At 48.2% G+C, this 24,574-nt stretch overlaps 1 protein-coding gene and 1 non-coding gene across 2 annotated transcripts; both read left to right on the forward strand.

Moving 5' to 3' along the window:
* Positions 1-1,342: 1,342 nt before the first annotated feature.
* On the forward strand, positions 1,343-7,712 carry TPT1 (tumor protein, translationally-controlled 1). Its single transcript, XM_054973255.1, has 6 exons — positions 1,343-1,487; positions 1,872-1,945; positions 2,298-2,488; positions 5,525-5,630; positions 5,829-5,945; positions 7,482-7,712. Exons 1-6 carry the CDS (start codon positions 1,460-1,462, stop codon positions 7,482-7,484), a joined length of 519 nt encoding a protein of 172 aa, XP_054829230.1. The 5' UTR covers positions 1,343-1,459; the 3' UTR covers positions 7,485-7,712.
* Positions 7,277-7,407, forward strand: LOC129326828 (small nucleolar RNA SNORA31). The gene has a single exon (XR_008596749.1). It is a non-coding gene; the product is annotated as a small nucleolar RNA SNORA31 (small nucleolar RNA).
* Positions 7,713-24,574: the final 16,862 nt, after the last annotated feature.

Below are 24,574 nucleotides of genomic sequence, written 5' to 3' on the forward strand. Positions count from 1 at the left end.
AGTACTGCTTGCAAAGGCACAGGAGCCTTGCTGGAACAGAACTGGCAACCCTGTTCATTGGCTTGCTGGGAGTATTCCTGATGCTGTCGAATAAAACACACTGACTGCTTTACAGCTGTGCCCATAGGTGAGTAGGGTTTGATGGAGAGGGGCCAGGTCCCACTCCTGCGGGTTATTAACCTCCACTGTCTTCTGCATCCAGCTCACACTGGGAAGGAGCAGAGGGGCTGGTCTTCCTCAACTATCTTTTTCCTATCTCATTGTGGGAAAGGATGATGATGATATGTCACCAGGATCCTAGAAAAGCTACACCCCCCCCCCGCCCCTTTGTGCTTAGGATCCTTGTCCAAGATGGTTACTGGAATCATTTAAAGATCACATAAATGAATCCCTGATGGCCATCATAAATCCTATCCTAAGAACACTTTCCTGGGAGTAAGCCTCACCGAACAGACTTTAGTAGGATTCTGAGCAGACCTGCAACGGATTCCCTCAGTCACTAAAACAGACGGTGACCTGACTGCTAGTTTGAAAGCAACCCCTAGAGGAGAAGAAGAAGAAGAAGGTGGCCCATCATCGCCCCGTTTCTCCCCTTCCTGGAGAAGATGGACGCGCAAGCACGGGGCAGAACGGCGGCAACGTGTCCGCGGAAGGCCCCGCTCGGAGGAGACGCTGCTGCGGGGGGTGCAGCGGAGAACTGGCTCGGGAGGGCAAGGCCGGGGGCGGCACTGGGGAAGCCCCTCCCGGGAGCTCCAGGTTTAAAACCTTTGCGAACTCGCATTTCTGGACCGGCTCAGGGTTTCGGGAAGCGTCCTCGAGGCGGACTACAGATCACGTGGATAACCCGGGCCGGGCGGGGGGGGGGCAACGCAGGGGCGCGCCCGCCGCGGGAGGGCCCAGGCCGGGAGGAGCCCCGCGAGCAGCGACGGCCCATACCTGCAGCTGAGCCCGGCCGCTGAGCGGCAGGCGACGGAGCGACTGCGGGAAGCCCCCCCGCCCCCCCCCCCCGGCCTCGAGCCCTCCCCGGGACCTGCGGCTGCCCGTCCCACGCCGCTCCGAGGCAGGCGGCGGGGGCCGGGGCGTCTGCGGCCTCCGCAGTCAGTCCACGGCCACAGGGGTCGGCGGCCAGACGGGGCATGCGCGGGAACGGCTTCTCGAGCACACGCATGCGCGCAGGTGGCGGGGGCCGCGCAGGAGGAGCCCAGCCGTGGGCGGAGCCGAAGCGGGCGCTCTGCGTGCGTGGTGGCGTCACAGCTTTGAGCGCGGCTAGGAGCGCGGGGATTGGTGGCGCACAGCGGCCCAGGACGTGCCCTGCTGGCTATATGAGCTCCGAGGAGGCGCCGCCTCGGCCTTTTCCGCCTCGCTCCTGGTCGGCGCTGGGGCTGCTCCTGAGCCGCTCCGTTCCTTGAGACCGCGCACCCGCTTGGCTCGGCTCCGCCGCCCGCCCGCCGCCTCCGCCATGATCATTTACCGCGACTGCATCAGCCGTGAGCGAAGCGTCCCCGGGAGGGGAGGGGAGGGGAGAGGGCGCGGGGCGGGCGGGCGGGCGGGCGGCCTTTCCGAGCCCAGTGCCGCCTATTGCGCCTGCGCAGCACCCGCGGCCTGAGCGAGTTCGTGCCAGCGCTCCCCTCCTACTGCGCCTGTGCGGCCCGTGGGGGTGCGGGCGCGGGGAGGGGAAAGGCCGAGACGTCCGAGCCCGGGGGCCGCCGACTGCGCCTGCGCCGCCGCGCAGGGCCCGAATCGCCAGCGGGGGGGGGGCTGCCGAGGCCTCTGCGCCTGCGCGGCGAGGGGCGCCCTGAGGCGGCGGCGGGATGGCGGGCGGGACGCGACCGGGCCCGGGGCTGACGGCGCCTCTCCCGCTGCCTCCGCAGAGGACGAGATGTTCTCCGACATCTACAAGATCAAGGAAGTCGCCAGCGGCCTCTGCCTGGAGGTGGAGGGGAAGGTGAGCCCGGCGGGGGGAGGGGCGGCCTGGGCGGGGGGAGGGGCGGGGGGGCGCCGGTCTGCGACCCCCTTGCGCCGGGGCTGCTGCTGCTGGCAAGGCCGGCCCGCCCCTCTGCCTTGGACAAGCGCCCGGGGCCTCCGCTGAGCCTCCTCTCCAGCCCTCCCAGATGTGTGGCTTTGCTGATTGGAGGCTTTTGAGACTCCCGAGTCTCATCTTTCAATTCGAAGCTGACATTGCAAAGATATGAAGAATTTCTACTTAGCCTCTTTCAGCAACTGATAGCCTGAGTTGTGTATTGGCAGCTGATACTTCCCTGGTGGCATCTCAGTGGAGGCCTGTTTCTTTCCAACAGATGGTAAGCAGGAAAGAAGGGGAGATCGATGATGCTTTAATTGGAGGAAATGCATCTGCCGAAGGGCCCGAAGGAGAAGGCACAGAGGCCACGGTGGTGACTGGCGTTGACATCGTAATGAATCACCACCTGCAGGAAACCAGTTTTACTAAAGAGTCTTACAAGAAGTACATCAAGGACTATATGAAATCGTGAGTAGTTTGGGCCTTTGTCATGGGGCAGGTAGGACGCTGCCACGAGGGGCTGTGTGGGGCTGGCAGCTCCGTTCTCGAAGACAAGCTGAGCAGCCTGGGACCCCAGTTGGGGCTTGTCTGTGTGGGTGGACTGTTTTCTTCCAGATACATTCAAGAGTGTGGATTACAGCTTGAGCAGCAGGTGTAATCTAGGTGTGCTTCAGATGGTGTCATTGTGACCATCACAATCCCCATCTGTGCTCTTGTTGACTGAACTTGATCCACTAAAATTCTCTTTTCTCCCCACCATATAGAAGTTTTCCTTGTCTGCCCTGAATCTTCAGGTTGGCATAGCTTGTGAATCTAAAATGAGGTTTCTGTATTACTCCAACTACTAAAATTTGAATGTTAAATCCCTATAATTTGATAATCATAGTTAAGTTTGTGCTGCAGTAACAAATAAAAGCATACAAACTGCCAGATTAGTACAAGATGGCAAAAGTCGCATCCCGTTGGCAGCCTAATCCAATGATGATGGTTTTTCCCCTGGTATTTGTCCTTGCAGAGTGCTTGCATTCCTCTTGCCAGCAGGCTCGTAGAAATTTAGTTATGAGATATTGGTTGCCTTGATCCACAGGGCCATCCTAAGCAGTTACACATTTTTAAAAGAGGGTAGTTATGCTTTAGACAGCACTGCTAATCAAGGGCTTACTTAGCCAAAGACTGTTTTGATTGAGAGGAGAAAGACATTGGCTGACTCCAGGCTGTTTGGATTCTTGCGTATTACTAGTACCAGAAGAATAGTAGCTACTACAGATGTACCTAAGGAATTTCTGACAGATACTGGCAATAGAAATTTAAATAAGGGCTTGCTCTATTTGCCAATCCCGCAGCTCACTATATTGAATGGTAGCTTGAATAGTGAATGAGTAAGTTCTGTTCTTGTCAAGAGTTGCAGTGACATGGGATGGAGCTGGAGTGATCACACTTTTGTGGACTCTGACCAACATTAGGGTCTTGTGTGATTCCCCCATGGGGAGTCACACTGGCTTACGTCATTCTTCTATCCAATTTCACCCTTACAACATCCCTGTGAGGCTGAGTGGCCCGAGGTCATTCAGCAAGCTTCCATGGCAGAGGTGAGATTCAGTCCTGGATCTCCCAGATTCTTGTCACACTATTAACTGCTATCCCGCACTGCTTTATGAGAGTCCAGTGTGGTTCTTAACCGTTTTTTGTCTTGTAAAGGAAGAGTTGTTTTCCACTCTTTCTCTTGGTGCTCCCGCCCCCCCCCCCCCCGCATGTCACCCTCAAGCAGCTTACATCGTTGTATCCTCACAATAGCAGGTCTGTGAGATAGGTTAGGGTGCAAGTGTGTGAAAGGCCCATGGTCTCCGAGCAAGATTCCATGGTGCAGTGGGGTTTTGAACCTTAGTTCCTAGTCAGTCACTCTAGCTCTTAGTTCTAGGTGCTTCCTAATAACTCCAACTAGCACTGCACCATAGGCTCTGGTAGATCAGGGAAATTGTTGAGCTGCTTCCTCTTTTGTAATAGAGGGGCTTATTTTTCCCCCTCCCTGTCCCTACTTCCTGCGCTTCCCTCACTTTGTGCGAATAACATTTGCTTCCATTGCAAATAGTAGAGGGATGCGCGGGATTAACCTATGCCCGGGTGGTTGAGTTTCCTTCATTCTTCACACTGCAACACCCACAATCCTAAAGCTGGTGGCCAGTTGTTAAGTTCCTGGGTTTATTTTCAGATGAATTATGCCTGCCATAGGCAGACAGAAGAGGGATCTTTTTGTTCTGGAAGAAAGTGATAGACTAAAAAATTCAGCCGCTCATAGCCATAAATAAAACACCATCTCGATGTTCTTAATGGAAATTGCCATCCTCAGAGCACAGTTGCAAACACCAGAGTTTCTGTATATGTATTTTAAACTCAGAAGGGATTCGTTTGGATAAAACTGACAGTTGCCGGGGACTTTCTTGCTTACCCTCCCTTTCCCCCCAGTACTCTGAACGAACAATCTTTAACAAAACCATGTGAAACTAACAACAAGTTAGGCTGAGGGTAGAGATGCAAAATTCCTAGAAATTTTGAAGCCATGGGAAGAGGTTCTTTTGGAGGAGAGGTGGAAATTTGTGTGTGGGGGTGTGTGAGATATATGCAATACTTACTTTCCTTTTAAATCAAAATTTATTTTATTGATTTGACAGGATGAAATAGACTTAGCATTTAAAATGGTAATATTTGGCACGTTTATGGTATTCAAAAAATAAACATACCCTGTACTTGAGAGAGAGCTGCTCACTATGCTACCATAGCACACGTATCTTTAATTTTTGCTGACAGAGAGGTAGGCAAAATAAAAGTTGAGGGTAGAAAACAAATTCTTTAGTAAAGGAAATTATATTGTTTGGATGGAAACTGATTACTACTTACTACAGTAAGTAGAACTGCCAACGTGTTTGGATATTAATTCTGTGAAAACACTGAACTCCTTAGTAATGTGTTAGCGTATGAATCATTGTCAATACTACTACATTTATACAAAAAATCCTGAAAATCCTGTATGTGGTTACAGTGAGGTTTTTTTCCTAGTGCCTCTTAACATTTCCCAACTTTCACCCTGGAAAAATGGAAGAAGTCCTCCAACTTTCAGGTTATGCATTCAGCATGTAGAAACCTTGTTTTTAAGATAGTTCATAGGAGTTTTTTTTCAGTGTTCCCCCTCCCAATTTTTCCATAAGAAATTGAAAAAAGAAAAACAACAAACAGAAGAAAAGCAATTTTTTTCGCTTCCTGGGCCCTCTGAGGGTGACTGCCAAGAAAATGTTTTTATGTCAGAGTGAGAATTGGAATCTGGGTCTCTGGTTCTTGTTGGACAGTAATTACTTCTGTGTAGTTCTATCAAGGCACTGGGCAGTGGCCATTCTGTGCAACAGTCCAGTGCTGGTGCAGTCCTCACTGTTAGTTTCTCTGCTTGTAGCATATTCCTCTGCTTCACTGCAGATTAGGGGTTTTTAAGGATTGCTGTTTTTTTCCCCTTAGAATCAAAGCCAGGCTTGAGGAAACGAAGCCAGAGAGAGTAAAGCCATTCATGACAGGTGCTGCAGAGCAAGTCAAGCATATCCTTGCAAACTTCAAAAATTACCAGGTAAGCTTCAAAGCTTTTCCCCAGCAATTACATCTGTAGGATGAATGCTGCTGTTTTTATCATCTATAAAGCAAAGTGGAACTCATCATTTTTACTGTTGGCCGGAGCTTGACATTTTGCAGGAAATATGATCCTTGCGCAAGGAAATATATTTTAGTATGGATGGGAGAATGAGTTTGATTTTTCTCTGTCCCGAAGTTTTTTGTAGGAGAGAACATGAATCCTGATGGCATGGTGGCGTTGCTGGATTTCCGTGAGGATGGTGTAACCCCATATATGATTTTCTTCAAAGACGGATTAGACATGGAGAAATGTGTAAGTCTTAAGGAGAGCAATGGCTGAGGCTGCCTGGTTAGGCCTTTGCTTGGTTGTGGAAATAGCGAGCAGCCATGGGAGAGCCCTGCAGGCCACTGTGTCCAGCACTCTGTCTGTGACATTCCTGAGCCAGACCCTCGTCGGACGCCCACCTGCCAAAGCAGCACGGCAACAGCCTTCTCCAGCTCTTGCGCCGCCCCCCCCCCCAGCAGCTGGCGGTGGAAGGTGTCTTATCTGGTACGGCCAGCTAAGCACAAGTTGTGTTAGCAGGTCCCAGATGTGATGTAAAGAACCTGAGTCTTTTTTTTGTATCCCGTTCAGTCTCTCTCAGGCCTTCCCTGTGGTTCTGTTTTTCATCCAAAAGACTTAACCCACTCCTTAATCACTTCTGTTGTCTCTTTTGGTTTCCTTTTTGAACCGGAAAGACCAGAAGCAGATGCATTTAACAGGTCCTATTCATTCTTTCGCCCTTCAGCCAGTCCTTGGTTCAAAAGAGGCACCTGTGGTGTTGTGGGGGGCAGGTTTTCTCCTCAGCCGCTGGCAAGGGGCTTTTTGTGAGTTTGTGTCCCTGTGAGAAAGCGTTTAACTGGCGTTACGGAAGTGATGCCGAAAGGCTCATCCATCCCTGGTTTAGATGAGGGACTTCTGGGGCAGCACCAGGTCCCACTCTGCAGGCCTGCGTATGGCATGAGGTCGCGAAATGCAGGTTCTGCAGTCGTCTGCTAAGTGGGTCGTCATCCATCACGTGTGGCAAGGGTGACCCTGGTCTTCCTTGGAGGTTTCCCATCCCGTCAGTAACCGAGGCCAGCCCTGCTTAGCTTCCAAGATCTGAGGCGATCAAGCTTGCCTGGGCTCTCCAGGCCAGGGGCACCCTGAAGGGCCAGCAAGATTTTCAGGATAAATGTGCGCTGTGTGTGTGTGTGTGTGTGTGTGAGAGAGAGAGAGAGAGAGAGAGAGAGCCAGTGTGCACTTGATTGATAAATTTATCTAGATAAATGGGGTTTCTGTCACACATTCAGCTGTACATACGTTCACTGTAATAGTAGAATTGGTGATAAGTGTACATTGTACATGTAGGTTCACAGTAACTTGTGAACAGGACTTTCGTAGTGGATGGAAGGAAGAATAGGGATGGAGAAGATTGTACAAAGAGCCCCTTAAAAACATTCAGGTTTCCACTTGCACTGAAGCTTAATTTCTTGTATGACTTGCACAAGGATTTTTGAGGGCTTTGATTGACAGCTTTCCTTTGCCACTGATAGCAGGGCCCTAAATATGGATTCTTTCCAAGTAGCCTCAAGGAAGGCTGTGCAGTGTAACATTTGAACATTAAGCATCTGCTGATAGGTCAGGAGCGACTCCTTTTTGCTCTCTGGCTTGCATCAAGATGCAAGAGCAACTTCCTCGCGCTTTCTGCTTGCCTGATAAAATGGCAGTTCAGATTGAATGGGGGAAAACAGTTGAAGAGGCCAGCTTGGAATATCGATCGAAGGGACTGGTATGATCCTTGGCTAACTGTGGTTCCTTTCTTGACAGTAACGAGAGGTCTTCCCTTCTGGATCATCTGTTGTCATCATCTTCATCCTCATAATTGGCTGCTGCTCTTTCCTCATCCACAAACCATCATGACTCAGCAGTGTCTGACAACTGGGCTGCTGCCACTTTGAGCTTAATTTGATTTTTTTGACCCTGAATTGATTGGAGTGGAGGCATTGTTTTTAAAACGTGTCATGTAGGCTGTCTAAAATAAAAACTCATTGAAACCCAGCACAGGTGATTCCTCTTGGTTTAATGTGTAGAGCTTTCTGTAGCTCTTGTACACTTGAAATGTTGACATCTCAGTAGCATAGCCTGGCCCTGGCCCTCTTGCATGCCTCAGACTTGTCTCCATGAAAGAGAAGACCACCCAGCTGTCCTGGACTTGCTGCTTAGCCACCTGAATGTGACTGAGAAGGAAAAGGGGAAGGCTTTCGTTCGGAAGTGGACAATTGCATCTCTGGCTGCTCAAGAAATGACTGTAACTTTCTGGAGTACAAGATTGGAAGCCCTAATACGGAGTTCCTCTGAGTTCTTGACTAGTCAAGGAGAGAGGGATGTTTCTTGAATCTGTCATTGCAAAGTTTGGCTGAGGCAGAGGGAGTGGAAAAAGAATCCTTATCAGCAGAAAGAAACAATTAGTCAAAAGAATCTGCACATGTGAAAAATGAGTGTATGCTGTAGTATGAAAGAACTGTAATTCTAAAACACACAAGTTTAATACTAGCTTAACAGGATACTAAGTGGCAGTGTGCGTATCAGTTTTGAATTTGCTGAGCTACAGTTGACTGCAAGAAGTTTTTGGTGTTCTCTGCAATATGTTCCTCTTCTTTACGTAGCCATGGACTTTGATAGGCAGTTAACAGAAAGGGAAAACCCTGAGGTGCCTTCAGCAGGGCTTCCTCGGTAGCATTTTTAGCAAGCTCAGAACAAGTTGCCGGATTCTTCTAGGATCCAAAGTCGAACAGTCTGCTTTCCAGAGCCATTTTATGTTCTGCCTTCCTCACATAAGATGGTTGAAATAAAGATGGTGATTCTTGCTTCACGCAAGGGTCAAGAAACATAGAAGTCAGTATTGAGATGAGAATGGCGCAGTGAAGAGGAGAACCGGTAGCAGGAGCGTGGAGGTGGCTACCGGTGTAGGTGGGGCTTCTGCTTTTGCGATACTGCTGAGTTGTTCGTGACAAAATGAGAAGCCCGTTTTTCTCAGGCAGAGTGACAATGGCAGTCGGGGAATATTCCCTCCTGCTAGCCTAGAGCAGTTGATCGCTGCAGGCCTAGTTTTTTGTGCAAAAAGACAACTGTTGCCTCTTAATTGGAAGTGCTGACAGCTGGCACACGCAGGAAGTAGTGCCCAAGAAACCGGTGAGCAGTTTGCTGTACTGTGTACCAAGATTGTAATAAGAAAACGATCTCTAATGTGTCTCCTGTGATTTCATTCCTGGTCTTGCGTGGGGGTTCAGTGGAATGATTTGAAGGAATTGGTGTTGCCAAATAAGCGGGCTCTTTCTTGACAACTTGTACTCTGGTTCCTTTGTAGGTCTCTTCTCAGATCTGACCTCCTTTTCTCGCCCCACCCTCTGCTCCTCAGTCTTGGTTGGAATTTTGGCAGGCGGTTACTGTCCTGTGTTTGGGGGTGCTGCTGGGGGGCGAGGGGGACCTGTGTCGCCTGATGTGCGTGTGAACTTTTGTCACCTAAGACAACTGGCTTTGGGGGGTGTATAGGTTGTCCTACGTCAAAGATTGGAAGTTCAGTAGCTGAGAGGCTTGTTCAGGCAGCAAGTTCTTGAAAATAGAAACTCCTGGCTCTTGCCAGATGCTCAGGACACACAATGCTATTAACCCTGGGGGTAGGGGTTGCTAATCTGTGGGAGGAGTCCACTGTTTCACTGTACAAACCTTGAGTAATTTCAAAGTAGAACTAGAGGCTTGTAAAGAACTGCTTGTGTAAAGTGGTATCACTTTGTCTAAAATTGACAGCGTGTAGGTTTATGTTGAGGGCAGTGGAGTGTGGGGGAGGGCACAGGAGCTGTTTGTGCTGGAGGTCTTACTCCACAACCTCCAGATCGTATGATTTCCTCAGGTATTAATGCCCTTCTTCTCAGTAGCTTGTGGATTTAAGGGCTAGAAACTCCACAGGCATTCTATTCTTCCAGCAACAGAAGAGCCACTTGAATTCATCTTTGTTTAGCGGGATGGTTAGGACCAGAGATACAGAATTTCAGAAATTTGGAAGCTCTGAGGAAAAACTCAGGTTTTTACATTTTTCCCTTAAAGGACTGGGAAAAACTGAAATGTATGCAGTATTTTCATATCGGAGCTAAGCCCACTGTACTGCTTTACCAATATAAAATGCGCTGTCACTTAACCATTGTATTAATTTGCATGTTTATAGTATTCAAAAGTATAAATGCCTTAGTTTTCTACAAGCAACATTGAAAATATATCTAACATTAAAGCAAGAGAATTTATGCTATTTTAGCACCTATCACTCATTCTAAAAAGGGGGCGGGTGAAATCCCGGTTTTCAGTTGGCAGGGCCTCACCTCTCTAGGTAGGAAACGGGTCAAAAAGCTGAAGATTTTTTTGTCAACATCGCAAAAAATGCATCCTGTGGGTTTTTTAAAAAGTTCATTTGTGAAATATGGGCCTAACTAACTAGTAGCATCCGCTTGTTTGTTGAATGCAGGCACTTGAGATGCAAAATGTGGCTATAAATGTAACTTTAATTGCTACATTACAGCAAGCAGCGGAGTTGGGGCAGCTGGGACCGGTTCACTTGGCACCTACGGGGAGGTATAAGGAAGATATCTCTCTGACTTTAGATGTAACCTGCTGACTAGGACAGTGCACCCCCCCCAAAAAATCTGGGAAATCCAGTTTTAGGGGTCCCATAAAAATTCAGGATTCCAAAAGTTCAGGACAGACTGATTCGCTGGTTTGGGTATATCAGAGAAATCCCACTTAATTGGGTCATTATTCTCAATCTGGGGGCTGGTGTGGTCATTTTTCAAGCAAATACCACCATATTTGCAGGGGAGCTCCTCGTGATTGTCCTCTAAAGACCCCCCAAGTATCTGGGATGTTGGACCCTGGAGGCCCAGTTCTATGCATGTAGCCACTTTACATTATTCCCTATGGAGAAACTGGAGCTTTCCACGGAGCTGGGGGTGGTATTTTTCAAGCAAACTCCACCAAATTTGCAGGGGAGCTACTCCTGACGGTCTTCTAAAGACTCCCCAAGTATCTGGAAGGTCTCTGCAGCCATTCAATTTGTTCCTATTATGCAGGGGAAAAGTCAAGGCTGACTTGGACTGCAGAAACATGCTGGACAAAGGCAGAATCCCAAATGCAAGCCCATCACAAGAAAGGCCCAACAGAACCAAACTTGACATCAGAGAATGGAACCCCCCGCCCCCCGCCACCGAACCAAAATGAACCAAGGGTTCCAACATCACATCAAAGAATCATGTCAAGCCAGCAAATTCTGCCGAAACCAAAGTGAAGCAAGGGGCTCCTGCAACTTAGTCTCTTGTAAGCAGTGTCATTCACAGCAGCTGGGCAGAACCCAGAAACAGCACCACAGTGGGGGAAACCACCACAAAACAGAACCAAACAGGGTCCCAGCCACAACCACAGGCTGTATATGATGGATCCCACAGCCTCAGGTTGAGAGTGATAGGTAATTTGGGGAGACTAAAGTTCTGTGTCTGCAGCTAATCTCACGCCGGCTCAGGAGAGCTCTTCATCCCTGGCCATCCCTCCCACCCCTGCACTGGCATTAGAATAACACATCACAGCAGAATTCTGTAGCTTCATCTGTGCGTTTGCCTCTGCGTATGGTGTGTCACTCACACGTCCCTAACATCCCTTTCATCTACAGTCTTCAGTGCAGTTCCAGATTGGGACTGTGCTTGTGCAGGCCAGCCATCCGGAGCAGGATTCTCAAGCTAAAAGGCTAATGGTGGGGGGGACTCCCCCCATGGACCGCTCCAAGCCGGTTTTTCCTGCCCGAATGGTCATGCGGTGAGGGCCCCCCTTCTCCCTTAGTTTGTTTTCTGCCGCCGCAAGGAGCAGACATCTTTCTCAGCTAGGCTTTGTGTTGTAGTGATTGTTAAAAGTTTAGAGTTGTTTAGAGTTAGTTTTGTAGTTTAGGAATTAGTAGTTTAGTGTTACATAGTTACAGTAGTTAGTATAGTTTGATAAGTAGTTTCACATATTTGAATATGTGGAGTTATGAGGGTACTTGTACCTCCCCTCCCCCTTCCCATCCGTGGCTAGGCACAACTTTTTTTTTTACTGCCCTGATGGCGGACAAGTCACTTTTTAAGAAATATGATGGCTGTGGAACGAAGATGGCCAGGACAGATGGCCACTCACTGTGCCTGGCCTGCCTGGGGGAAGGGTATGTGGTCGAATGCTGCAAACATTGCCAATTGTTCACCCCCAAAGTGTGAGCGGACCGAGCGTTGAGGCTGAAGGCAGTGTTGTGGAACAAGGCGATGTCCGTTCCCATGAGCCTGGCAGTGAAGAAATCTGCCCTGGTGGAGTGGCCTAAGCATTGGGATCTGGGGATCCTGTTGGAAGCAGCGACGTGGGACCCCATGCCATCAGAACAGCCCTCAGATCCATCAGTTCTGAAAGACCAGAACCATCTGAGATCTCGGTCCTAGGATACTACGGTTTCAGCCCGTTCTGGAGCCAGCATGATATGGCTGGATGGAGATACCTCGATGCCAGTGAGTGGAAAATGAGGTATGATAGATTCCGACTGGAACGGAAGTATTGGCCTCAAGGCCCTGTAAACACAGGGATAAGACTAAGCATATCTCACAAACAACTCACCTAGACAAGCCCTTTCATGGTTTCGAAATGGAGATCGAGTTTGGCATTGATAGCTTCTACTGATGCTTCCGATGGAGTTAAGCGTTGGAGGCAGCAGTCTAGTTTGGATGAGAGGGCTTGGGGTACCCACCCTACCCTATGCCTGGCTACCCGCAGGACTGGGACTTTCCCCCACTGTATCCATTTCCAAGATTGCCCAGGTCTACTCAGAGCATGTCACACGACTTGGATCTGGTGTGGTACCCAAGGGCCAGACCTTCAACACAGATGGGGCTCAGAATCGGAATCAGAGGTGAAACTCTCGGATCCAGGAGGAGCCCCAGTTTTACATCTGAACCACCCCCTGAGGAGGTATTAGGGGAGTCTAAGAGGAGGTCGCCTGCAATTGATTACAAGCTGTACGCCGAGCAAATGTTGGGTATGGCTAAGTCGCTGGACATAGATGTATCAGCTCCTTAGCCAAAGTCTCAGGATAGTATCCTGAAGCACATCTCTTATGACACCCCGGATGTTGTGGCCTTCCCAATGACAGAGGGTTTCATTGAAATCATGGATGAGCTGCGCCAAAAACCAGCGTCCATTCCTGCTACAGTGAAGAAGGTGAAAGCCTTGTAGAAGATTAAGAAGGATTACTGTCCATATTTGTTTGTACACCCTCTTGCATCCTCCATAATAGCGGAGGAGCACCGAGCGCCCCAGAGACAGGGGAGTCTTGCTACACCAGCAGGTAAGGAGGGTCGTAAGCTGGATATGATGGGCAGGAAATGTTACTCAGGTTCTGCCCTCACGATTAAGATGGCTAATTTTCTTGCCATCTTGAATGGCTACCAGATCTTCCTGTGGGATAAGGTGGCCACTTACCTTGAGGGGTCACCTGAAGAGAAGAAGGTATTAGCCAAACTCATCCGTGACAAGGCCCTTGTCTTACAAAGCAACAGATCAGTACCAGTAGACACATTTTGGATACTGATGCTAGGGGCCTGAATACAGCTGTTGTTCTCTGAAGGCATGCATGGCTACAGGAAATGGCTCTGCCAATGGAAACGAGGAACAAGATAGAAGACATGCCATTTGAGGGGAATACTTTATTTTCGGAGGCTACTGATGACTATATCAAAAAAGAAAAATGACAGGCAGACCATGAGATCTTATGGGGTACTGTCGCAATTGTCAGATTGTACCTCCTTATCTTGCAGCCCAAGCAGGAGGAACTACCAGCCCAGGAGGGAGTACCGTTCTTATTGGTTCCAGCTGTACAGGAACCAGTATCCCTATCATTCCCCTTATTTGCCCCACAGTCAGTCCCGTAGGCGGGCCTCGGGGAAGGCCAAATAGACTCTAGGGCAGTCGCAGAAGGATTAGTCTCAAGGTTGGAGGGAGCAATTATGACTAGGAGAGTCTCCTTTGACCACCCAGTTGTTCTTTGACAGATTATCACAATATTTTGAGGCCTGGGAAGCTGTATGTGAAGATGCCTGGGTGTTATCCAGGGGTCATTTAGTAGAAAAAGAGCTGCAGGAACTCATTAGCATAACTCATTAGCATATGCTGCACCCCTTGATCGGGCAGAAATAGCCAGGATTTGGCTGCTGCAAGACAGGGGAAACAATCCAGGTCGAAACAGGCACAAAATGGCCAACTTGAACATGTTTTGGCCTGGATCGGGCACAAAATGGGCAGGGGACGGATCTCCCGCTAGGCACTGACACAGTCCTGGAGGTTTTGGTCCTGATCCGGGCCTAACAGGCCCCAAATGGCCAAAAATAGCCGTTTGGGCCTGGATTAGGGCCAAAACAGCCAGGACCAGTCAGTGCCAGGTGGGGGAGGGTTCCCCCATCTGGCATCAACCCAAACCCAGCTGTTCTGGCCCCGATTCCGGCAGAAAATGGCCCCAAATGGCTGAAAGCAGCCATCTTGGGCCTTTCAGGCCCAGATCAGGGCCGAAATGGCCTGGATCGGGTAGGACCCTCCCTTGTCTGGAACTGATCCAGCCCGAGCTGTTTCAGCCCTAATCCAGGCTCAAAAGGCCCTTTTGGACCTGGATTGGGGCCAAGTTGCTGCTGGGTGGGGAGGCTTCCCCCACCCGGCACCAACCCGATCTGGGCCGTTTCGGCCCCGATCCAGGCCCAAAATGGCTGAAAATGGGCTGGATAAGGATCAACACAACCCGGATGGGGCTGAAAAAGCCAGGACCAACCCGATCTGGGCCATGTCAGCCCTTATCCAGGCCAAAACAGCCCCAGATCAGGCCATTTTGGGCCCATTTCGGCCAAAATCGGGGATGAAACCACTGGGATCAGGTCATTGCTGGGTGGGAGAAGCCTACCTTACCTGGCACCGACACAATCCTGGCCATTTTGGCCCAAATTTGGGCCATTTTGGCCCTAATTGAAGCCTAAATGGCCCTAAAGTCAGGTGGATGGGGCCTCCTGACTTGAAACTGCTGGAACGCCATTCTGCTGCATTCCCCCTCAAAATGAGCCCTGGTGTTATCTATCATTAAAGAAAGTTATAAGGAAATATTCAGAAGCAGTAGATGGAAGAATTAACCCAAAAATCAGAACTTGTAGTTGAAGATAAAATACCTAGGAATTTGGATGACTAATAGATGCAGCTCTCTGTATGAAGACAACTATATGATACTACTAAAAGCAATCAAAAAAGATTTGGAACAATGGAAGGATTTGCAGATATCATTGCTGGGAAGAATTGCAGCGATAAAAATGAATGTCCTTCCAAGAATTCTATTTCTGTTCCAAAACATACCAGTAGGGGTACCCCAAGCATTCTTTAACAAACTTAATCAGGCTGTACAATCCTTTATTTGGCAGAATAAAAGACCACGAATTAAACTGAAAGCGTTGCAGGATATAAAAGAAAAAGCTGGTTTTGCCCTACCGGATTGGTTTTTATATTATAAGGCTTGTGCCTTGACTTGGCTTGAAAGACTGGATTACTTTGGAAAATGAAAGGCTTTTAAATCTGGAAGGACACGATTTACTGATAAGCTGGCATGCATTTCTCTGGTATAAAAAATGGGAGTACCATAAATACTTCAAAAACCACTGGATAAGGAAGGCATTAGTTCTGGTCTGGGAAAGAGTAAGATACATTTTCTATGACCAAGTCCCACTATGGGTCTCCCCAATTGAAGCATTTACACAGCCCACCTTGAAAAAAGAAGGGAACGCCCCTACTTATAAGGTATTATTGAAGCCAGGCAGTTTGTTAAAAAACGTAAAAGAAATGGTAGATTTGGATATTGAATTGGGATGGTGGGGTCAGGCACAACTGAAATCCAGATACAAAAAAGATAATGAGGTTCTATGAAACAGACGAGAACATTGACACGATAATGTGTGGCTCTAATGTTAAAATGATAAAATATATGGTACTCTTTTAAATGTAAAACTGCAGGGGGAAGAAGTTAAGGAAACTATGATTAAATGGGCAGAGAACGTGGGGGGCACACAATCGATTTAGAGCAATGGTCGCAAATGTGGAAGGGTAATTTAAAGATGACAAAATCGGCTTCTTTGAAAGAAAATATATACAAAATGTTTTACAGGTGGCATTTAACTCCCATCAGGATAGCTAAAATGTCTTCAAATATGTCAAATAAATGTTGGAAATCTGAAAACGCTCCAGGCTCATATTTCCATATGTGGTGGACATGTTAAAAAGCGGCGGAGTTCTGGAAGATGGTCCATAGAATGATTCAACAGATACTTAAGATCTCCATACCCTTGAAACCAGAACTCTTTTTATTAAACCACATACTGGTTTCAGTTAACAGAAACCAAAAGCATCTGATTTTGAACATAATTACAACAGCTAGGATTCTTTACGCAAGACTTTGGAAAATGACAGCTACCCCAACACAAGAAAACCTGATTGAAAGAATACTTGAGACAGCTGAAATGGACAAACTTTTAAATTTATTGAAAGCTGAAATGGACAAACTTTTAAATTTATTGAAATATATCGATAGCATAACATATAATGACATTTGGGAGCCATTCTATATCTGGATACAAAAGAAGATTGAAGAAACTTAGTTTTTAGTTATGGACAATACCAAAAATAAATGGAAAAACTTGTAAACAAATAGCTGATCTGCAGAATATAATGATGTAATAAGAAATATATTAGAATGAATGGTGCAATGTATTAGATTTATAAAATATGAATTTTTCTTCCCTATCCCTTCTATTCTGTACCCCTTATCTATTATTAAAATAAAAAACTTTTTTTAAAAAATAAGGTTTTAAGTTGGAGTTTGACACCTTGTCTCCCACTTACTTACCTGAGTATGCTCCCATGAATGAGCTGCCTGAGTTGCAACAGGAAATTGACTCCTTATTGAATAAAGGAGTCCTGCAGACGGTCCCCTCTTGGGATAATCAATTTGAGTTTTACTCTTGGTTCTTCTTGGTAAACCAGAATGACAGGGAGAAGAGGCCCATCCTAGAACTTAGAGAGTTAAATGAGTATTTGCAAATATCAAAGTTCAGGATGGTCACCTTGCCTTTATGATTAATATGATTCCAGCATTAATATGATTCCAGCAAATTCTTGGTTTGCAAAGGTAGATTTGCAGGACACTTACTTGCATATTTCCATCTGTCCTAAATACAGGAGGTTTTAATTTTAATAGCGAGAACTTCCAATATACGGCATTACCCTTCGGGTTGGCTACGACTCCAAGGGTGTTCACCACGTGTATAGCGGTGGTGATAGCACACTTGTGGGGTGTGCAGTCTATCCCTACGTGTATGGTTGGTTGGTTACAATGGGTTCCTCAGAAGAGCTGCACTCACGTGTGGAGCTTGTCCTTGCCACTTGCAGGAATTTGGGCCTGATTATTAATATGAAAAAGTCTAACTTAGAGCAGGACACTTTATTGGTGCAAGGTGAGATGCCACCACTAATAAGGCCTTTTTACTCTCGGATCGTGGTGAAAGAATAATGCCCCCGGTATGCTTGTTTCAAAAACGTAGGTACCAGTCGGCACATCTCATTCAGGTTCTATTAGGTCTTATGGCCTCTACCACGGCGGTGGTACCCCTAGCATGGTTGAGAATGAGACGCCTACAACTGTGGTTTATTAAGAGATTTAACCCACAACTGCAGTCTCCCCATATTAGGTTTTCCATTCTGAGGCAGGTCTTACATTCCTTGTCTTGGTGGGTAGACCCTACTAATCTGAATAAAGGGATACAGTTTGGTATGTCTTCTCATGATATCACTGTCACCACAGATGCCTTGCTGGAGGGTTGGGGAAGACACTGTGAAGATGTATCCGTGAATGGAGTGTGGTCAGAGAGTGAAAAGGAGCACCATGTTAATTTTCTCCAGGACAAATATGCTCGGCAGATATTCCAGAGGCGGGGGTACCCAGATATGGACCTTTTCGCCACACAGGAAAATACAAAGACGCCACAGTTCTGTTTGAGAGGGGGGCTTGGCAAGAACTCGAAGGGGGATGCCTTTCAGTTGAAGTGGGTGGAGGGACTTTTTTATGCCTTCCTTCCAATTTGCAAGATCATGGCGAACCGAGCCACTTATATCTTAATAGCTATCTTCGGGCCACATCAGCCGTGGTTTTCCTCTCTCAAGAGCATGGTCCAGGGGAGCTATGTGCATCTTCCAGCAGTGCTGGACTTACTGCGCTTTGGCAGGACGTGGGCACCACGACCTCGGCAGGCTACACCTGACGGCGTGGTTCATAAGACATTAAACTCTCAGTTTTCAGAGGAGGTGGCAAATATTATTTTGAATGCCCAAAAACCTTCTACTAGAAGTTCATATGCATTGAAATGGAATAGATTTCTGTCATGGGCTGGGTCCCAGGGAATATCTTCCGAGACGTGTCCTTCGAGTAACATGTTCGATTATCTAGTGTCTCTGCATAACGCTGGCCTAGCCTCCTCTTCTATTAAAGTTCATTTAGCAGCTATCTCTGCATTTCATGAAAATGTAGATGGGAAGACGGTTTTTTCCATTTCCTTTCCAAGCTGTTCCTTAAAGGTTTATACAATTTGTACCCTCCACGAACTCAAATAATGCCACAGTGGTCTTTGTCCCTAGTCTTATCCAATCTTATGTTTAAGCCATTTGAATCACTGGAAACCTGTAGTTTGGCGTCGCTCTCAGCTAAGATGGCCTTTTTGTTAGCAATCACCTCGGCCAGGAGAGTTAGAGAGTTGCAGATGTTGCAAGTAGACCCACCTTTTTGGTAGGTCTTCAAAGATAAGGTGGTGATGCGCACTAGCTTTCAGTTTCTGCCTAAGGTGGTTTCCCAGTTCCATGTTTTACAATGTCTGTCTTTGCCAGTGTTTTTCCCAAACCCCAACTCCGCTCAGGAACAGACACTCCACACTTGGGATGTTAAGAGAGCAGTTTTGTTTTATGTGGATAGGACAATGGCATTTCGAAAGAGTCAAGCATTTTTTGTTTGCCATACGGGCCAAAATAGGGGCAAGGTAGCTTCAGCTCAGACCATTTCTAGGTGGGTGGTTTTGGCAATTAGACTTAGTTATAAAACAACTAGGGTCCCCTGCTCGTTCAGTTTGAAAGCGCATTCAACAGCAGCTTTTCTGCATGGTGTGCCACTGGGAGATATTTGCAAAGCTGCGCCTTGGTCTTCGGAATAGACATTTGTCAAGCACTATGCGACGGATGTCAACGCTAGGAAGGAGACAGCGGTGGGACAGGCAGTTCTGCAATCTCTGTTCACACGAGAGCATCACCCCACCTCCTTGGTGAGTAGCTTGCGAGTCTCCCAATGTGGGACTGCACTGAAGACCGTAGATGAAAACAGAGTTGCACTTACCTGTAACTTCAGTTCATCTAGGTCTTCGTGCAGGAACACATTCCCCTCCCTCCTGACCCGCTGTGAGCTCTCTGATGGTTGTATCACCTGAAGCTTGCGGCGGCACAGAACTGAAGGAGACGGGGGGGGGGCCTCCTCACCACGTGACCATTCGGCGGAAAAAACCAGCTCAGAGCGGTCCATGGGGGAGTCCCCCACCCCGTTTAGCTTGAGAATCCTGCTCCGGATGGCTGGCCTGCACAAACGCAGTCCCAATGTGTTCCTGCACAAAGACCTAGATGAACAGAAGTTACAGGTAAGTGCACCTCTGTTTTCTGAATCTGCCTTTTCTGTCCCAGAAAGAACGTTTCCGGTACCTCCTTTCTCAATTTTCTGCTTGTGTACTTTGGGTGTGGGGGTGGGAGGAGGGGTTCAAACTGGAGAGTGCATTTTATGTTGTGTCAACTGGATCAATGGGCCCTCCTGCTGGTGTTCTACTTAACTTTTAAGTCTAGGGAAGAGCGCCTTTCCCCACTTTCGCAACACAGACTTGCAGAGGATGCAAGCCACAAGGTGGGTTCACTTCATTCCTTCTGCAATTAAGGCAATTAAGGAAACAACCCACTGCAATTCCCAAATTTACCTGAAGTAAGATGAATTTATTTGGGTTAAAAATTCAGGAACCAGAATCGGATCTGGGATTCTTTAATGTGATCTGGGAATGCCAAATTTTGTGCCGAATCTGCAAAAACTCAGTCCCCCCCCCCCGCCAGTCCTAGATTGCATACCCCCTAGTCCTGCCTGCTTGGAGCGTGGGAGTTTCCATGTTCAAGACATGCTGGGGCAATTTTCCTCTCCTACAGTGTTTCGAGTAACACGTCCTGACCTTCCTTGAGAGTGCTCGCATACGGCTGTGATGTGCTTAATGAAGCAAGCCCCGTCACTCAGCCGGTATGGTAGACCTGAATTCCTTTCAGTCTCAGGGCCACATTAGGCATCAGATGATGACCCCATTTTACAGCCATCTAAAAATGTCTCAAGGGCCTGGCCTTAAAAGGCCTCGAGCATGCCAGAGAAATCCCCACTGGGCTGAGAAAATGGGGGCTGTTGAAATAACAGGAAGAGGGTTTGGATGTCGGTCGCTCCTGTAATTCTTGCTTTGCAATCCTGCAATATGTAGTCTAAAATTTACAGCCCAAGGTTAGGAGTCAAGCTACATTCTTTGAGTCTATTTTTTTTTTGGCTGTTCTTTTACCAATAGGGCAAGTTTGGTTGGTTGGCAGGTGGCATATTTAAAGGCAGCTCTTGGAAAATGTGTATCTTAGCCCCCTTTTTCCTTCACCATTCAGTCAGCCTGACTCTTCTGTTCGTGTAGCTTTGGCTGAGGTTTTGCTTGCAGGAAGACTTACCTCAGCAAAAATCTGTAAAAGCGGCTGACGGGCAGAGGCTCCGTGGTTTCCCAGACAACGGTTGCCTGAAGTACAGACACAGAAAGGGGTTCTGAGAAGTTAAATCATTATTGTTTGGTAAAGGAGGAAACACACTGTGGTCCTCCTGTCTGCAACCAGAATTGGTCTCCTTGTGAGTAAGAGAATTTGTGGGAGGGAAGAAGCAAGCAAGGAAGATAGCTACGTGAAAGGCTGGTAACTACGGGATCTTGTTCACCAATGTTTACGGAGTCCCTTCCAAAATAGCAAACAAGGCTGATGCTTAAATTCAAATAATCTTCTACTAGAAAGGAAAATGCATGCACATACACACAGAAATGCAGGGGGAAATGGTTACACACACAGAGAGACCTAGGAAGCTAGCCAGACGTTGGGGTAGAAGAGAGGGGAGTAAGTATATCTACCTACCCTGAAGACTAGTCCAGTCCATGGGAGAAGAGAGTAGCTCCAAACGTCCAGCGAGAGAGAGCAAGAGGCTTGGGGTAACCTCAAGGGAACAGCACTTAGGATCCAGTACGTATGTTCAGTCTGAATGAGGCCAGGGCACTGCTTTTATAGGGTGAAACGTGCCCTGAGGTGGGGTGGCCCACCTAGCTGTTGGAACAAAGACTCCAACGGTCAGTTCCTGGGAGTAACAAAAGGTTTGATTACCTTGATTGGTAGCTGCCAGGGCGTGTGAAAGAGAATGCAAAATTTGTTCTAGCGCTGCACAAAAAGGCAGTTTGTTAGTGAGATCCACCGGAGCTAAATTGATGAATTTAGTTGGGGAATGGAAGATTTTTTCACTTACCGTGAAGCTTCCTTTCTCGGTGGTCCAGGAGTGGGGCAGTCAAGACCTCTGGGGTAGCTCCTCCTCCGTCTCTTACGCAGGGCCGGACAGATCTGCGATCCTAGGGGGAGGGGCTCCCAGGCAGCTCAGTTCCTTTTCAAGCCCTTGTTGACTCCCCATACAGTTCGTTCCCAGGCTGCCACCAACCTGCTTCAAAACACTATAACAGCAACTGATGAACTATCCAATAACGTAACAGTGTAAACCACACACTCACAACAAGTAACCTAGACCAAGTTGACAACTTGCTCCGTCTGCTCTTGTGTCCTATATGACTGCTTCAACTAACCCCTTTCCTGATTGGGTGGGATTGTGACTGCCCCACTCCTGGACCACCGAGAAAGGAAGCTTCACGGTAAGTGAAAAAATCTTCCATTCTCCAGTGGTCCGGAGTGGGGCAGTCAAGACCTCTGGGATGTATGCTTAGCAGTGTTCCATTTGGGCGGGTAACTTAGGAGTCTAGTACGTGCTGTAGCACCCTCCTGCCGAAGGCCGCGTCGGAAGACGCAATCTGATCTATTCTATAGTGCCTAGTGAAAGTGTGAACTGACTTCCAGGTTGCAGCCTTACATATCTTCTCCAAGGATGGAAAGGATCTATACGCCGCTGAGGCGGCCGTCCCTCTAAGGGAATGAGCCGTGATGCCTTCCGGGGGCGAAAGGTTCCTGGCTTTGTACGCTAACCCTATGCACTCCCTGATCCACCTACTGAGTGTCGAAGTTGTGACTTTTCCGCCCATGGAGTTCCGCCTATATGAAACAAACATGCTCTCCCCTTTACGAAATTGCTTAGTCCTGTCTATATAGAAGCTCAGAGCCCTTCTCACGTCTAGCCTGTGCCACTCCTTTTCCTTATCATGCTTGGGATTAGTACAAAAGGAGGGCAAAACGATGTCCTCCCCTCTATGGAAGGAGGAGTTTACCTTAGGAATAAAGGCAGGATCCGTTCTCAACACTACCTTATCCTGGTGGAAAATACATAGATCCCTGTTTACAGAAAGCGCCCCTATCTCTGATACCCTTCTAGCTGAGGTCAGACCCACCAGAAAGACTGTCTTAAGAGTCAGATTCTTCAGAGAACAAGTTGCCATTGGTTCAAAGGGCTCTCTAGTGAGTGCGTTCAACACTAAGTTCAAGTTCCATGTAGGAAAACGATGCACTTGAGGTGGATTCAGCAAAGTAGTCCCTCTCAGGAACCTCTTGACGTGGGGGTGTGTAGTCAGAGATGTCCCGGACTTGGTTCCCCTAATGGCCGAGATCGCTGCCACCTGCCGCTTCAGCGTGCTTGTACTAAGTCCTTTGTCCAAACCATCTTGCAGGAACAGGAGGACCTGCTTCACTGTAGCTGACATGGGGTCTTTGTCATTCTTAATGCACCATTCATTGAAAATTTTCCATGTTTTATTATAGCTCTTGTTAGTAGATACTTTCCTTGAAGCTAACATCGTGGAAATCACCCTTTCTGAATATCCTAAATCCCGAAGTTGACCATGTTCAATCTCCAAGCCGTCAGCCTTAGAGATGCGGGATCTGGGTGCCGGATCTTCCCTTGTGTCAGAAGATCTTCCCTGCACGGCAGAGACCACGGTTGCCCCCGAGCCATCCTCTTGAGGTCCTGGAACCATGGCCTCCGTGGCCAGAACGGCGTAATCAGAATGACGTCCGCCTTCTGATCGAGGATCTTCTGAAGCACCCTGTGTATTATCTTCGGAGGGGGAAAGGCGTAAAGAAGGCATTTCGGCCACTCCTGAGTCAGCGCATCGACTCCCATTGCCTCTGGCTCGCTGTACCTCGAGAAGAACTGAGGCACCTGCCTGTTCCCCACAGAAGCGAAGAGGTCCACTCCCGGGGTGCCGAACCTCTGGCAAATCAGTGCAAATACTTGTTTGTTCAGAGCCCATTCTGATTGGTCGAGTCTGTTCCGACTCAGCCAGTCCGCCGTGGTGTTCTGTTGTCCTGCGATATGACTGGCTCTTATTGACTGCACTCTGCTTTCCGCCCAGGAGAAGATCCTCTCTGCCTCCTGGTTCAGAAGCTTGGACTTGGTGCCTCCCTGCCGGTTTATGTAGGCCTTTGCTGTCATATTGTCGGTGAGTACCATCACGTGACTGTCCTGTAGGGCGTTTTCGAACTCCAGTAGCCCGTTCCTTATGGCTTTGAGCTCCAGAAAATTTATACTTGCTTCTTTCTCCTCGGGAAGCCACTCTCCTTGAGCCACTCTGCCCTTTATGTGGGCTCCCCAGCCTAACAGACTTGCGTCTGTAGTCATGGGTATCCTGCTCGGTTCCCTGAGCGGAGATCCTTCCGCAAATCTGCTTGCATCCAGCCACCAGTCCAATGCCCTGGACAACGACTGAGGGATCCGCACCAGCCTGTGCTGTTTGTGGCAAATCACGCGTTGGTGTGGACGTAGAAACCGTTGCAGTGGCCTGGTGTGGAATCTGGCCCATTGCAGTGTGTCCTGGCAGGACACCAACATGCCTTGCAGCTTTGCCAGTTGCATTATCTCCACTGGTTTGCCCGCTTGCACTTCCTTGATTAAGGACAGAATTTTTTGTTGTCTCTCCGGTGATACAAAGGCTTTGTCCAATACTGTGTCCACTGTAACTCCCAAGTGGACGATCCTCTGAGTAGGGAGCAAGATGCTCTTTTGCCGGTTCACAATAAAGCCGTGATCCTCCAGGCAATCCAAGGTCCTTGTGACCGCTGTCTGTGCTGCTTGTAGGGACGGCGCCTTTATCAGGATGTCGTCGAGGTACGGGGACAGGGCAATGCCCTGGACTCTGAGGAAGGCCACCAGCGTTACCAGCACCTTGGTGAACACTCTTGGTGCAGATTTCAGGCCAAAGGGGAGAGCCCTGTACTGGAAATGCTCCCCGTCGTAGGCGAAACGTAAGTACCTCCTGTGAGATGGTCGCATAGGGATGTGCAAATAGGCCTCTGACAAATCGATGGATGCCAGGAAGTCCCCCTGCTGTATGGCTCCGGTGGTGGACTTCATCGTTTCCATTTTGAACTTTCTGTCCTTTATGTGAAGGTTCAGCCACTTGAGGTCCAGAATGGCCCTGATCTCCCCGTTCTTCTTCGGGACGATGAAGAAAATAGAATACACCCCTTGTCTCTTGAATTGTGTGGGTACTGGTTCTATCGCCTCGATC

The sequence above is a fragment of the Eublepharis macularius genome, chromosome 3, assembly GCF_028583425.1.
Source record: "Eublepharis macularius isolate TG4126 chromosome 3, MPM_Emac_v1.0, whole genome shotgun sequence".
Lineage (NCBI taxonomy): Eukaryota > Metazoa > Chordata > Lepidosauria > Squamata > Eublepharidae > Eublepharis > Eublepharis macularius.